The 15,052-nt window shown below is 44.8% G+C and overlaps 1 protein-coding gene across 3 annotated transcripts in view; it reads left to right on the top strand.

Annotated features, from left to right (window-relative positions):
• COL8A1 (collagen type VIII alpha 1 chain) overlaps positions 1–9,253 on the top strand; it is a 167,555-nt gene extending 158,302 nt beyond the window's left edge. For all 3 annotated transcript variants that reach the window (XM_063956262.1, XM_063956260.1, XM_063956261.1), the window contains one exon: positions 4,500–9,253. In XM_063956262.1, coding sequence (XP_063812332.1) covers positions 4,500–6,412 — 1,913 coding nt within the window. In that variant the 3' untranslated portion in view covers positions 6,413–9,253. The remainder of the gene's footprint in view (positions 1–4,499) is intronic.
• Positions 9,254–15,052: the final 5,799 nt, after the last annotated feature.

The raw sequence follows: 15,052 nt of genomic DNA, 5'->3' as shown, positions 1-15,052 counted from the left end.
ATCACTTCAGACCATTCAGTTCCTGATTTGACGTCATGAACACGCCCTGCGTTTGCCCAGCCACGTCTGCGTTTTTCTGAACACTCCCTGAAAACGGTCAGTTGACACCCAGAAACGCCCTCTTCCTGTCAATCACTCTGCGGCTGCCTGTGCGACTGAAAAGCATTGCTAGACCCTGTGTAAAACGACATAGTTTGTTGCAATAGTATGCCGCACGTGCGCATTGCGCTGCATACGCATGCGCAGAAGTGCCGAGTTTTTGCCTGACTGCTGCACAGCGAATGAATGCAGCTAGCGATCAACTTGGAATGACCCCATAGGACGCTGCAGTGTAAGGATTGTTTTTCCCCCTATCTACAGCGCATAGACTTGCTGCAGATGCAGTGGCATACCCTCCAGTTGCACCTATTTGGCAGGTACAGCCACTTTTTTATGGTCTGTACCGTTTTTTGACTCTCCAAGCTTCCATTGAAAGTATAGGAAAAGGGGCGTGGCCACGGTGCTGTACCCGTGGCCACGCCCCCTTTTCGAATTTGCATAAATGTTTAAGTGTAAAGTGTTGGAGGGTATGATGCTGCAGATGCAGTGGGACTATTTTGGGGTGTGGAGCTGAAGCTGCAGCTCCATCAGTCCCATCGCTAATCCTGCTCTGTGAAAACACAGCAGGCAAAGGGCAGAGCCTCCCATTGGATGTAACCTGTGTGGGAGGGTGTTTCTCGCCCAATAAGCTGTGGACTGGGAATGATAGACCTGCTAGTAACCCAATGAGAGCTCCTAGCCACGCCCAGCGTTAGAGACCCAGGCACAGAATCACAGGGCTATTATATAGGAGATGGTAACCCTACATTAATATAGCACAATGAAATTCTTTCTTCACCTTTGGATGCCCCTCATTAGTACTTAGCTTCTCCAATAGATTTCAGCATGCAGTTTTAGGCATTCATCCACAGCCTTCATGCATACACAACAAGGGGGTGGAGAGATGGCCAGCAACAAACTAAGAATCCACAAAAACCTACTCTAAGGTCTGTATTGCTGGAGAAGGGGCCACAGGAGCCTAGACAGCAGTGAGGCAGGTTCAGAGCACAAGCTCAGGTCAGGCCAGATACAGGGCAGGTCAGGAAGGAGCCAAAGATCAAGAGAAAAACTTCTGTATACAAATCCAGGCAAAGATCAGAGCAAACAGAGAAACTGCAATGGTCTATTTGAGGCAGGGTCATGGTAGGGAGACTTCAAGACACGTTAAACGATCCTGATTAAGAAACAAAATTTCAGAAATCATATGCCAGTAGGATCGCTGTACCTTAACATGGATATCACTAAGACCTGTACTGTGGGAAACACTATAATAGACTATGTTGAAGGCAGAGGAATGCCATCCCCTGAGAGAAAGTGTTTAAATTGGAGGTAATGCCATATTTGTATATAAGTTAGGTCCCATGTAGCCAGGATGGCCTTGAATCACAGACGAATCTATGAGCTAGTCAGCATGACGATACCCCTTTCATGCTATGTTCCGACCATAAGAGTGGATGAACCAAGAGGAAAGGCTGAGTTCCCAGACAATGGTGTTAAGTTTGGATGAGATGCATGGCTTGCATAACATGCAAGGTGGGACTAATAAGAATTTACAATGGCAAGCCAGGGCAGATAAGATGACGTGACCGGGTGAGATTCTTCCCAAATTAACCCACTGCTTTAGATCTCTAGCCCTAGTCCAGTCCAGGATCCTGGTAAGCATGACAGCGTGGTAGTAAGGAAGTGTGCAAGATGGAGGCCATCCAGTTGCTTATGTCTGCGTTGAAGGTTGTGCTTGTGATTCGGTTTACGGCCTGCAAACACAAAGTCCCTCACTACAAATCATAAAACCATGGGCCTGATTCAGATGGGGTTGGAGGGAGCATGCTCAGATATGGTAATGCCACAGGAGGCACCTGGTATAAGTAGCTCCTCCTGCATGCATTTGTGATCTAGTTCTGCGTGTGTACAAGGGCGCAGCATCAGATCACTTGCGACACCATCGGCCAGTTGAGTGACACATGAACTCGCGCAAGTCGGCCGCCGCAGCTCCTTCCCAGAGGCCAGGAAATCTCCATCAGAAGATGGAGATCCTGGCATCGGCACTCCCACAAAATGGAGACAGTAGCTGCCGTCTCCTCCCATCACTTGAAGTCTGCAGCCACAGTGCATCCAACATCGCAGTACGATTTCAACACAAAGTACCGAACATCAGTACTTTGCAAATGTGCCAGACATGCATTGGGACCTAAATCAGACCCCATGTGCGGGGATTCAAATTGTAAGAGTTTGCATGAAGGTGGTATCAAAATTGGAAGAGTTTGCTGGAAGTACAAAACAGTACTCTTGGGAGGATGTACATTATATACACAGTAATGCTCCTTGTCCAGTATATAGGGGGTCATTCCGACCCGATCGCTCGCTGCAGTTTGTCGCAGCGATCGGGTCGGAACTGCGCATGCGCCGGCACCACAGTGCGCCGGCGCATGGCAGCTGTTACCTAGCGATCGCTTCTGAGACAGAGGCGGACGCTAGGCGGGAGGGGACTGAACGGCGGCGTTAAGCCGGCGTTTAGGGGGAGCGGTCCGGCCAATGCAGGCTTGGCCGGACCATTCGTGGGGCGGGCCGCGGCGGCGACGAGTAACTCCTGGCCAGCCGCAGAAGCTGCGCTGGCAGGGAGTTACTCAAGTACAAAGGCATCGCTGCTGTGCGATGCTTTTGTATTTGTGCGGGGCGGACTAGCCCTGTGCTGGGCATCCCCCCGAATGTCTGAGTTTATGATCGTAGCTGTGCTAAATTTAGCACAGCTACGATCAACTCGGAATGACCCCCATGGTTTTGGAGCTGCGGTATTGGAATTTTTTGCTTTATAATTTGGTGTTGGTCATGATGGGGAAGAGTAAGAAAATGTGCCTAACTGTATTTACATTTGCTGCATATCACACATCAACAGATAACGTATTGAATTATATAGAATTTATATCTACAAAATAGGAAGAGTTTGAATGTGTACGCTATTGCTTATCTCTATGGGCTGAGTTACTAAATCTGGGCATACACTATACAATTATCTGACAGATTATCTGTGGTTGGAATGAAAACCTGGTAAGGGATGAGAGCTACTGACAATTTGCTACCAAACACTGGAAAATGGACAAAAGTTGTCCATTGATTTAACCAATTTGTAGAAACGTCAGGTTGTATTCAATTTCCAGTGTTTGGTAGCAAGTGGTAGATTGTCAGTTGCTCTCATCCATTACCAGGTTTTCATCCCAACCACAGATTATCTGATAATGATAACTGTATAGTGTATGCCCAGTTTAAGGGATGGTTTTAGTGGTGATTTCAATGTCCATTTTAAACTGTCACAAATTGACAGCGGTTTTGACCTCCAAACTGATTTGCTAAAGAGCAGTTTGGAAGAAGTTGCGAAACTACTGCCGGTGCCCAGTGGATTTCCAATAGAAAGACCACTAGTAGATTTATAGGGCTCAATCCAATCACCCGTGAAGGGGGTGAGCTGCCATTGCAGTGGAATGTAAATGCTGGTATCGGCACCACAAGTTGCCCCCCTTACGGCCCAATCTCATCCCGGACTCGCACATTTTTGAACGCAGCCCTATAAGACACACTTTCTACACTTGCTATGACTTCCTCATGTTTCTCATAGACCAAGGTATGTCTGTATCAAATTTCACTAAATGACACCAATTACTTTATAAGTTGTAAGAAAAGCTTTGGCGCCAATAGTGAGTGAAACACCCTGTAGCTTAGTCATAGACTACCAAATCTGATACGGCCAAATCATAAATAATCCCGCAAGGTGACTTCCATCAGTCTTGTCATTCAAAAGAGGTAACATGACACCCGATCAGATCCTCTCATTGGCCCTCCTACCAATTCATCCGAATAACCCAATTAGGACTAACATGCTAACATGAATGATGAATTTGAATTTTTTTTCTTCGTATTTGCCCATTTGACAATCCAAATATTTTCACGTTCGTTCCACAATAAATGGATTATTATTATTTTTTGTTGTTTTTAAATTAAAGTTGATTTTACAATACAGATGAACCTACCCCACACATAAAGCATACAGTATATTCTATGAATAGCAGGCAATTAACTAGGAGAAGGCAGGAAGGAATATTAATAATAGAAGTGGCAACAGTGGAAATAATTAATCTTGTATTGAAGGCTGTCCACCTAAAATGCAGTTAACTCAACTTTATTCATACTTCAATATTGGATTTTTTAAAGAATTTCAGTGGTGAGATGCAGAACTGGCACTTTACCTATTGAAAAACAAATCCAGCTATTACTGTTCTTTGTATGGTGATCATTGAAAACAGTATTTGAAATTCATCTGGCTCAGTAGATGTGTGCTCAATTACAAATATTGTGAGAATGAGATGTAAAATTATGGTGACTAAAAGTTTTTTTTAGAGTGGCTAATTTATTTTTTTTCTCTTTACCAGAGCTTCCATTATCTGGCCGAAGAGGTGATCAAGGCCCATCTGGTGAACCTGGACCAAGAGGACCACCAGGACCTCCTGGACTACCAGGGCAAGGACTGCCGGGGCCAAAGGGAAACTCTGGCCCACCAGGCCCACAAGGTTATCCTGGTATTGGCAAACCAGGAATGCCAGGCATGCCAGGAAAACCAGGAGGTATTGGAATACCAGGCCCAAAAGGAGAGTACGGCCCTAAAGGAGAGTCTGGACAAGCTGGCCAACCAGGACTTCAGGGAGCACCTGGTCCTGCTGGTCTATCTGCTATTGGAAAACCAGGTGAACCAGGTTTACCAGGACTTGCAGGACCTAAAGGTGAACCAGGATTTAAAGGACCACAAGGATATCCTGGAATTGGAGGCCCAAAAGGAGAAAAGGGAATTGGTGTACCAGGTTTACCTGGACTCAAAGGTCCTCCAGGGCTACAGGGACCCTCAGGCCCACCTGGCTTGCCTGGTATTGGTAAACCTGGTATGAATGGTTTCCCAGGATCAAAAGGACATTCTGGTAATCCTGGATTACAGGGACAGCCAGGGCTAGTAGGACCTGTTGGGCCACCTGGGCTTCAAGGCCCACCAGGAATTCCAGGTATTGGAAAACCAGGCATTGATGGTCTTCCAGGTGAAATTGGAGTACCTGGTGGCAAAGGTGATCAAGGACTTCCAGGTTTACCAGGAGCTCCTGGTCTTCCAGGAATGGGTAAGCCAGGTTTTCCTGGACTAAAAGGTGATCGTGGTTTTGGTGGCGCACCAGGTCTCATGGGGCCAAAAGGCGAGAAAGGTCATGTAGGTGAACCAGGTATAGGAGGCCAGCCAGGTGAGTCTGGTCCTACCGGTTTGCCTGGGGCTATGGGACCTCCAGGTGTTGCAGGATTTCCTGGTGTCAAAGGAGATCGCGGTATAGCAGGTCCTGACGGTCCAGCAGGACCCAAAGGTGAACCAGGAATTCAAGGACTTCCAGGTAAACAAGGATTTCCAGGAGAAGTAGGGCCACAAGGTCTTAGAGGTTTACCAGGTCCACTTGGCCCAAAGGGAGAAGGTGGACATAAAGGCTTAACAGGGCAACCAGGTACACCTGGATTGCCTGGACCTAAAGGAGAATCTGGAATTCCAGGTGAACTAGGATTGCAAGGGCCAACTGGAATTCCTGGATTTGCAGGACCAAGCGGTCCTATTGGTCCTCCAGGTCTGCCCGGATCAAAGGGGGATCAAGGATTACCAGGAGAACCTGGCCTACCTGGTGTTGGCAAAAATGGTTTGCCAGGACCCCAAGGTCCTTCAGGACAACCTGGAGCAATAGGACCCCCTGGACAGCGTGGCTTGCCAGGTCCTCCTGGGCAACCAGGTGCACCTGGACTTCCTGCAGAAATCCCTCCTACACCACCTGGAATGGGTCAGTATTTACCAAACATAGGACCTGCTATTGATGGAGTGAAAAACCCACATGGCTACACAGGGAAGAAGGGAGGTACAGTCCCCAATCATGAAATGCCAGCATTTACAGCCGAACTCACCACTGCCTATCCACCAGTTGGAGAACCTATAAAGTTTGAAAGATTGCTATATAATGGCAGACAAGGCTACAACCCACTCACTGGCTTATTCACTTGTGAAATTCCTGGAATCTACTACTTTTCATACCACATCCATTGTAAGGGTGCAAATGTTTGGGTGGCGCTGTACAAGAACAATGAACCATTAATGTACACATATGATGAATATAAGAAGGGCTACCTGGACCAAGCTTCGGGGAGTGCAGTAGTCCCACTGATGTATGGAGATAGAGTATACATTCAGATGCCTTCAGACCAAGCTTCTGGACTGTATGCTGGCCAATATGTCCACTCATCATTCTCTGGTTATTTATTATATCCAATGTGAACAGCACTAGTGACAAAAACTCTTAAATTAAATGTTGCTTCTACTTTTTTTACTATATCAGTAATAACTGCCTTAAAACCTCCGCTACCAGTGGAACAGTGATGCTAAGTGATATGTTCCTAACCCAAAGGCAGCCACTAATGCTGAATGGCAGTTGGAGCATGGTCCTTTACTACCGCTACATCTTCAATTGTACTATGCACATTATTCACAATGGAGAGAACAATTTACTTACATTGAATTATGGTCTGGTGCTGTCCTCTTTAGTGTCTTGGCACATATTGCACACACCGATTACAGTGGTTGTAAGTTTGCTATGACACTGTTTCATATACATTACCGTTTAAACTATTATATTTTTATTACATAGATTACAGGGAAAGTAACGTTTCATAAAATATAAAATGAAATATAAGGCATGTACAAACTCACAAAATAACAGACCATAGTGGAAGCCTACATCGACGCAAATATATTGCCCACACTTAACATATTTTTAAAGGGCATACCAAACATTTCATTTATTAATGTACAAAATTCACTGATGTTTTCACTTAGAACTTTAGCATAACTTTATTTTTTTCACTACTAATTGAATGAAGAGTTGGGAAGTAGTGGTATTGAAAAATAAGCAATTGTTCACAGTATATCATAATAATGTATCAGTACTGTGTATGTGCGCTGGAATTTAAAAAATTTTTTTATATTGCACACACAACTTCAAACCTGTATTTCCGATTCCTTTCTTGACAGCGTGCCTCATCCGTAAACTGGATTTAGTGTTCAACTGAATTATCACAATAAAATTAAAACCTTTTTTCTTACCATTTGTTTAAATCCACAAAAAGATAACAAATAGGGCAGTGGTTTCCAAACTTTTTTTTTTATCACGGCGCCCTAGAATATCAGAATTTTTTTCACGGCACCCCAAGGCCAAACATTTCTTATTGAGAAATTTAGAAAGAAATATTAAAGTAGATTGTGTTTATGTCATCCCTAGGCTCAATTGTGTGGTGAGGGACAAGATTGCTTCTGTTTGTCCCCATATTTTATGACTGACAGCCACCAGCACTAGTTTTTCCTATTATATTGACCATAAATAATTTTTATTGGTCCTGAACCACCAATCCAAGGCACCCCTGCAAGTGTCCCGAGGCACCCCAGGGAGCCACGGCACACAGTTTGGGAACCACTGTAATAGGGTATTTTATCATGGCCCAACCCTGCTATATGATCACATTTCTTGTGAGCGTGCCTTGATTTGACTGTGACCTGCTATGCATGTTTGTACAGAATTTATTTGTACAGATTAAGGGGTCTATTTACTAAAGGCCAGTACTCACTTGCCGATGTGGGAGAGATGTGTGCTGAGCGAACCGCTCAGCAAACATCTCTCCCACCGCTCAGCACAGCGCGATGTGTGCTGAGCGTGCGGGGGGGAGACTGGGGGGGCGCTAATTTCACCCAGCGGGTGAAGTGAGCGGCCTGCTAGATTGGCCTGCATGCAGACCAATCTAGCACCAGCGATAGTGATGCGCGGGGCTGCGCATCGCTATAGCTGTAGGGGGTATACACGGAGCGATCATGCTTAAAATCTAAGCAATCTAGTCAGATTGCTTAGATTTAAGCAGCGATCACTCCGTGAGTACCCCCCTTTAGTCTTGGATGGAGATAAAGTCGCAGGAGATAAAAGTACCAGCCAATCGGCTCCTGTAATTTTTCCAACACAGCCTGTGACATGGCAGTTAGGAGCCGATTGGCTGGTATTTTATCTCCAGTGACTTTATCTCCATCCAAAGCTTAGTAAATAGCCCTTTTAGTATTAGTCTTACTTGTGCAATTCATTTTTTTATTATTATTATTATTTGATTTCAATTTAAGCTCACATTTTACAAACCTTTGTAAAATTTGTAAAATTAGCTTCACAAATTAAAACATGATAAATTAGATTTCAAATGCACTGCTCAGGAGTTTAGTTAATATATGGAGTGTGAGATTTTTATGTACTACTTTGTTGCTGCAAATTTCCAATTTTGTTATAGAAAGAGTTAGACATTTGCTGTAGAAAGGCTGCTAGCAAACAATCACTAACCTGGTGCAGAGAATGGTGTATTTTATGATGTTTTTATACTACAGTAACCCACCCATAATAATGTGCAATAGACAATACAGAACGGAGATTATCTGTGTTTAAACATATCATCTGAACTCATATCTATGCTTAAATAGACAGCTTTATATTTGGATCATATTATGTTAAAAATAAAAATAAAGTAAAAAAGGTAAAAAGCAAACAAACAAAAAATTGTGATGCAAATGTTTTTACTTATGCTTTAATGAAAAAAAAACAAAAACAATTTTATAAGTATTGATATGAGGCTCTAATTTTACAACTCATAGGGTAGTTTTATTCTAAATCTATATCTAAATATATACATACACTAAGTTGGTTTCATGGTATTACTACTGTATATCCAATCAATTATTTCAGTAAATTATTTTTCTTTAAAAAAAAATTGCAATAATTCACAGAGCCTCAACAAACTTCCTAAAGAAATGCACGGAACAAATATCAAATACTGTATGTTTAAAATGGTGCTAAACGTATAAAGTGAAATAAGTTTAATTTAAACAATGTAAAAATAAAAATGAATATTTTTCTTCATGAAATCAAGCTTTCCAGTGACTGATCTGAGACAATATAATAGTAATTTAATTATAACATGGCAATGCACAAATGGATTTTCAAACTTGGTTTAAGCATGGGAAGGAAATGCTGTTTTGAATGTAGAACTGAAAAAAGGTCAACATGTTGGCAAACAATAAAGTTTTTTCCCCAAACATTTGTCACGGTTTCTGATTTTCTTCTTTACTGGGAATTACAGTTTCATTTCTTACTCTATTTTTTTTTTATCTCTATGGGCTGAATCTAGGTTTAGTCTGGTAATACCATAAAGATGACAGCTGCAAATATTTATAATATTGGCATTGATGGCACATTGATTACAAAAACAAAAATGCTGCTTTAAATCTTATTGCGAAATCGCATTAGAATCTGCATTATTTCAACATCATACCATATTGCATTACCCCAGAGTGTTTTAGCCTGTACTAATGGGGGCAGAGGTTCATTACTATAATGCATGAATGTCAAACCACGTCTATTCATCATTCAATCCCCTTTATCACAATCACTATTATTCGTCCATGATTAAACCAATGGGGCAGATTAAGCCTGGAGGCGGCATAAGGAAGTGATAAACTAGTGATAAGTGCAAGGTGATAAATGCACCAACCAATCAGCTCCTAAGTGTAAATTTACATATTGGAGCTAATTAAGTGCAAGGTGATAAACACACCAGCCAATTAGCTCCAATATGTAAATTTACAGTTAGGAGCTGATTGGTTGGTGCGTTTATCACCTTGCACTTATTACTGGTTTATCACTTCCTTATGCTGCCTCCAAGTTAATACATGTGCCCCACAGTTCTTAATACGGTTGTTTCTAGCGTTCACCCCTTTTTTGTTTCATAAAGACCCCCTGGTTTCCTTAATAATTTATGTTCCTTGTGATATAAAAATTTATTTCATTTTTATTTATTAAGTTTCTTATATAGCGCAGCATATTCCGTTGCGCTTTACAATTAGAACAACATTAATAGAACAAAACTGGGTAATAACAGACAGACATAGAGGTAGGAAGGCCCTGCTCGCAAGCTTACAATCTATAGGGAAATAGGCATTGACACACAAGGATAGATGCTACCTATTGCATAAAGGTCCTCCAGATTGCTAGGTTCTTAATGGGATGTATGATATGTTCACCCAGCAATGCTGGTCAAGGGTCAGGAGGGTGTGAGAGTAAAGAAAGACAAGATATGTGATGTTGGGGGTCATTCCGAGTTGTTCGCTCGGTAAAAATCTTTGCATCGCAGCGATTTTCCGCTTAATGCGCATGCGCAATGTCCGCACTGCGACAAGTAAATTTGCTATGCACTTAGGAATTTTACTCACGGCTTTTTCTTCGTTCTGGCGATCGTAATGTGATTGACAGGAAATGGGTGTTACTGGGCGGAAACAGGCCGTTTTATGGGCGTGTGGGGAAAAAACGCTACCGTTTCCGGAAAAAACGCAGGAGTGGCCGGAGAAACGGGGGAGTGTCTGGGCGAACGCTACGAGGTGTGTAATCGCAATATTGCGAATACATCGTTCGCAATTTTAAGATGCTAAGATTCACTCCCAGTAGGCGGCGGCTTAGCATGAGCAAATCTGCTAAAATCCGCTTGCGAGCGAAAAACTCGGAATGACCCCCGTTATGTGTACTGTACAGAGAGGATGTAATTAGATATGGAAGCACTTAAGGTTATGTGGGTGGGTCTGGAATTTGATAGGCTTGTCTGAAGAGGTGAGTTTTCAGGGAACATTTAAAGGTTTGGAGACTAGAGGAGAGTCTTATTGTGCGTGGGAGGGCATTCCACAGAGTGGGTGAAGCCCGGATAAAGGGGGTCATTCCGAGTTGATCGCTCGCTGCTGATTTTCGCAGCGCAGCGATCAGGTAAAAAAATGGCAAAACTGCGGTTGCGCACACACGTCGTACGGGCACAAAGAGCATCGCTGCTGTGCACTGGATCTAGAGAAGATTCCATTCGCACAGCCGATCACAAGGAGATTGACAGGAAGAGGGCGTTTATGGGTGTCAACTGACCGTTTTCTGGGAGTGTTTGGGAAAACGCAGGCGTGTCCAGGCGTTTGCAGGACGGGTATCTGACGTCAATTCCGGGACCTTCGTCGCTGCAATCATCGCACAGAATAATTAACTACAGGGCTGGTCTTGTTTTGCACAAAAAGTTTTTGTATCGCTCCGCTGCACAGGCGTTCTCACACTTGCAAAGCGAAAATACACTCCCCCGTGGGCGGCGACTATGCGTTTGCACGGCTGCTAAAAGAAGCTAGCAAGCGATCCACTCGGAATGAAGGCCAAAGTCCTGTAATTTTGAGTGAGAACAAGTAATACATGTGGATGAGAGACACAGATCTTGTGCAGAGCGGAGAGGTTGGGTAGGGAGATATTCTGAAATGAGTGAGATGTAGTATGTTGGTGCAGTTTGGATAATAGCCTTGTATGTCAGTAAAAGTATTTTATATTTAATACAGTAGAATACCGGTAACCAATGGAGGGACTGACAGAGCGGATCTGCAGACGATGAATGTCTAGCGAGGAAGATTAGCCTCGCAGCTGCATTCAAAATGGATTGTGGTTGTGAGAGACTGTTAAAATGCCCAGATATTACTCATTATCTATATATTGCAATAATGACTGCAGTAAGCAGGGATGGCAAATATAACCAGTAGATGCCTTTCAAAGTAATTATATATGAACCCTCATTATATGGCGTAAATTCAACCCAGTCGTCCGGAGTATATATGGATATATACGGACACAACTTTTTTTTTTTAATATAGATAGCGCTCTTAGCCGTTCTACAGGGACCGGAGTCCACAGTGAATTGGCAGGCTCTAGCTACTCTGTGACAATGGCCATTGGATCAGGGTCAGACTCATGAGATTCAGCTCTCTGCGGCATGTAGAACCAGTGTTCACTGGTGGGTCCCATCTCACTGTCCAGCAACAGCAGTGTGTGCACCATTGCTTGCTGCAGCGCACAGGTGGGAGCTGTCCTGGCCCCTATTGCGGGTGTTAGCAGGGCTCTTGGGACAGAGCCGATGAACTTTGCAGCAGCAGATCCCGCTGTAAACCACACAGGTTTTGCTGTACATGCAGATGCCCCTTCAAGGCTTGGAACCCAGAGGCAGGCAATATCCATTGCCTCTGGGCAGAGCCGTAACTAGGTGTGTGCCGATGGTGCCTTGCCCACAGCGCAAATGCACTGAGGGCGCACCATCGGGCATCGCACCTGCTGGCTCCGAGCCCAGACTGCTGAAGGCGGCGCCGCCCGCCCGTGTCCCTCTGAAACAGCCACCCACCCGCCTGGACACAACCGTGTCCCGCTGAAGCCGCCGCCACCCGTGTTCCGCAACTTCCTCTGAACTTCAAGCCGCCACCGCCCGCCCGCCTGTGACACAGGCAGGCGAGTGGGCGGGCGGCTTCAAGTTCAGAGGAAGTTTTTAAGCCGCTGCAGCGTCTGTGCAGCCTTCTCAATGGCCCAGCGGCAGCCCGGCCCCCCTCCCCTGCAATACGGAAGCTGCTGCCGCCCACCAGACTCCTGCTGCTGAAGCCGCCACCCGCCCGCCCGTGTTCCCGTGAAGCCCCCGCCGCCCACCCGCAACAGCACGTGACTACACTACACTATATTACACTACACTTCACTACACTACACCACAGTACACGTCACTACACTACACCCTAAGGGTAGGAGGGGGGGGTGTAAGGGGGACTGGCTGCCGTACTGTGTTAAAGGGGGACGCCGTCTGCCATAATGTGTAAAAAGGGGACGCTGTCTGCCGTAATGTGTAAAAAGGGGACGCTGTCTAACGTAATGTGTACAAAAGGGGACACTGTCTGCCGTAATGTGTAAAAAAGGGGACGCTGTCTGCTGTAATGTGTAAGAAAGGGGACGCTGTCTGCCGTAATGTGTAAAAAGAGGATGCTGTCTGCCGTAATGTGTAAAAGGGGCTTTACCTGGTGTAGTGGCGCTACTGTGTGGCGTAACTTGAATAATGGAGATTACAGTACACCATTATATGAATTGGTATTATTTTGTGGCCACACCCTTTTCCCATGAAGCCACTCCCCTATATTTTTTGTGCGCCTGCGGCGCGCACTGCCGCCGGTTTGCGTTAGGGGGGGCGCCGATGCAGTTTCTTGCACACAGCGCTAAAATATCTAGTTACGGCACTGCCTTTGGGAGTTACACCCCTGCCTCATAATGACAAATTAGTGCCTATGTATGGAACAAATAAACCACTGTGTTTCTGATAACATACAGTATCAAGGGTGCAGAACAGGGGCGTTTCTACTGAGGGTGGGCCCCCTCCTCTGCACGGCACATTGTGCCGGAGTCTACTGCGCATGCGCAGGTCTCCGGAAACATGGAGCCCGCCATGATCTGGATACCAATTTGGCTACCGCGCAAGCATGGCGGCCATTTTGGCTGCGATTTCCGGCGCGATCACAGCTCCCGGCGCTGGTCTCCGGAAAGGTAAGTATTAAAATGGGTGCGGTGTGGGCTCGCCCTGGACCCAGGAGCCCATGTGCACAGCACACCATTATAGAAACGTCAATGGTGCAGAAGGAATGGGTTCTTGTAATGCACTCTATTGTATTCAATTAACTATCATAAGCAGTGCTGTTAGCAAACCATTGTGTTTTAATTGCTTTCTCATTAATTATAGCAATAACATATATTAATAAGGATCTGTTGCATGTCTGTACTGGATGTACAGGACACAAAATCCCAATTTCAGGGCTTGTTTCAGTTTAGCTTGTGATGTTAACATTATATATTCATAGGACGCCACAAAGAATCATACAATTATTTAACAAAAAGAATACAACCAAACGCAGGGTGGGGAGTATGAGGGAAGCGTTAAGCATCTCCTTAGATCTAATAAAAGCAAGTCATGATAATTTGTGTGGCGGTGATGCAGAAAGACCAGCATTTGCCGATTCTGTACCCAAAATATGGGCGTACGCACGGGGTCAAAATCGCTGGTGTGGGATGATGGACTGTATTAGAGCCACACTGTTCGCAGAGACTGTGCTAAGAGAATAAAATAATGGATGAGGGCCCTACCTGAGAAGGCTTCTGAGAGGGAGGAGTGTGGAACCATGAGGTTGGTCTAGGAAACAGTGCGTCCCAACAGGCAACATTTAATGCTGCAATATAAATTTCAGGTCAATGCTGTTCCAACAGTTTTAGGATTTTAGGGGGACATTTACTAAGCAGTGATAAGAGCAGAAGTGAGCCAGTGGAGAAGTGCCCATGGCAACCAATCAGAACTGAAGTAACATCTATAATTTGCATGCTATAAAATTATACAGAACTGCTGATTGGTGGATGGGGAAACTTCTCCACTGGCTCACTTCTCCGCTCTTATCACTGCTTAGTAAATGTCCCCCTTAGTCTCAGTTTAGGTACCATTAGAACCTTTTCTAAATAACGTTATTAATTTATGCCACAGACACCTTCCTTTGATGTCATCACAAAGTGTAATGTTTTTCTATTTTGTAGGGTTACTTTCCCCACATGCCCTAAATCTTCACTTAAGAAACAAAACTTTCTCTTACGTCCTAGAGGATACTGGGATTCCATTTACCACCATGGGGTATAGACGGGTCAACTAGTAGCCATGGGTACTTTAAGAATTTGATAATGTGGGCTGGCTCCTCCCTCTATGCCCGTCCTACCAGATTCAGTTTAGAAAATGTGCCCGGAGGAGCTGGTCACGCTTATGGAAGCTCCTGAAGAGCTTTCTGCATTTATTTAATATGTTTTTTATTTTCAGGCAGGGTGTGTTGGCACCAGCCTGCTGCTTCGTGGGACTTAGGAGGGGAACTGCCCAACTTCTTGAAGGCTTAATGGTCCCGTTCCCCGCTGACAGGACACTGAGCTCCTGAGGGAACTATTCGCAAGCCCCACCACGGCAAGCGTACATTCCCGCAGCACGCCACCCCCCCTAA

This window comes from Pseudophryne corroboree, chromosome 2 (assembly GCF_028390025.1).
Source record: "Pseudophryne corroboree isolate aPseCor3 chromosome 2, aPseCor3.hap2, whole genome shotgun sequence".
NCBI lineage: Eukaryota > Metazoa > Chordata > Amphibia > Anura > Myobatrachidae > Pseudophryne > Pseudophryne corroboree.
Note: the sequence above shows the minus strand (reverse complement) of the source record. Positions and strands in the feature narration are given on the sequence as shown.